This window comes from Condylura cristata, unplaced genomic scaffold, assembly GCF_000260355.1.
Source record: "Condylura cristata isolate star-nosed mole 26May11 unplaced genomic scaffold, ConCri1.0 scaffold00035, whole genome shotgun sequence".
NCBI lineage: Eukaryota > Metazoa > Chordata > Mammalia > Eulipotyphla > Talpidae > Condylura > Condylura cristata.
The window spans coordinates 15,192,674-15,193,793 of NW_004567136.1; the positions used below are offsets into that span (position 1 = coordinate 15,192,674).

The 1,120-nt window shown below is 73.5% G+C and overlaps 1 protein-coding gene across 1 annotated transcript in view; it reads right to left on the bottom strand.

The window, feature by feature from the left end:
- The window catches only part of CRTC3 (CREB regulated transcription coactivator 3), a 21,884-nt gene that overhangs the window by 6,437 nt on the left and 14,327 nt on the right, over window positions 1-1,120 (bottom strand). The window contains exons 2-3 of the mRNA XM_012732690.1: window positions 1,042-1,077; window positions 11-143 (exon numbers count right to left, since the gene is read on the bottom strand). Coding sequence (XP_012588144.1) covers window positions 11-143; window positions 1,042-1,077 — 169 coding nt within the window. The remainder of the gene's footprint in view (window positions 1-10; window positions 144-1,041; window positions 1,078-1,120) is intronic.

The following is a 1,120-nucleotide window of genomic DNA, read 5'->3' on the forward strand; positions in this document are numbered from 1 at the left end:
CGCGCCAGGCGTCAGCACGCCGCGGTCACTCCCCGGCCCGGCTCTCCCGCAGGCACCCACCTCCGTGGCCTCCCACAGCGGCTTCGGCAGCGGCCCGGGGACGCTCAGCACAGTGTCTTCTCTCAGCGGGCCGGGGAAAGGCGCTGCTTCGGGAGAGGAGTGTGGCGGTCACGAGGCTGGCGGGCGGCACCCCGCGGCACACCCCCTCTGCGCGGGCGACGCGGTCTGTGGACGGCCGCTGGCCGCCTGCCGGGGAGGTGCCGGCGTCCGGGCGGGTGGGGACGGAGAGAGGGGCAGCGGCCCGGGAGCTGAGGGCACAGTCCGCCTGGCGCGGAGCTGGGGACGAGCGGCCTTGTGGCCAGGCACTGGGCAGCGCGAGAGGCAGAGGGACAGTGAGGGAAAAGGCCACGGGGAAGCAGGGCCCTCTGGCATGCGGGTGCCAGCTGCGGGGTCCGGGCCAGGTCAGAGGGCCTGCGGAGAGGGCCGGGGGGACGGGAGAGGAGGCAGAGGCCTGGACAGGCCACTGCCTGTTTCCTCAGAGCAGCTCGGCTCTGCCGGCCTTTGCACACCGGCACTGGCTGGGGGTTCTGTGGGGAGTTCACTGGGGAACAAAGAAACCTGAAGCTTTTCCTGGCAGGGGCCTGGCGGGTTCTGGCTGCTCACGGCCTGCCCAGGCACTGCAGGCGGCCAGCGCTGGGCCTTGGTGCAAACGGTCCCAGTGGCCCCACTAGTCCTCCCGGGGGTCACGCGCAGCCGACGCGTGGCTCACTTTCGGGTGCTGAAAGTGACCTTTGGGGGTGCGGGGCGCGCGGGCCCGGCCTTGGGCCACTGGTCCGGCGGCGGTGTGGCCCGGCGCGACCGGCTGGCCTGGCCCCTCGCCGGCCTGGTCGCTGGGACTCAGGCTGAGCGGCGGGAGCGCTGACCGCCACCCAGGGAGCAGCTGACCGTTTAGGGGTCCGCCCAGGGGACCAGGCGCCCCCCGCCCGCGGCCTTCCCTCCACAGAGCCTCGGGAAGACGCCAGCCCAGCCCGGCTCTCCTACCTTCGCCGGGGACGTCACTGTCGCCGTCGCAGAAACCTGCGGGAAAGAAGAGCGTGGCGGTGCTCCCTCCCGCCGCGCC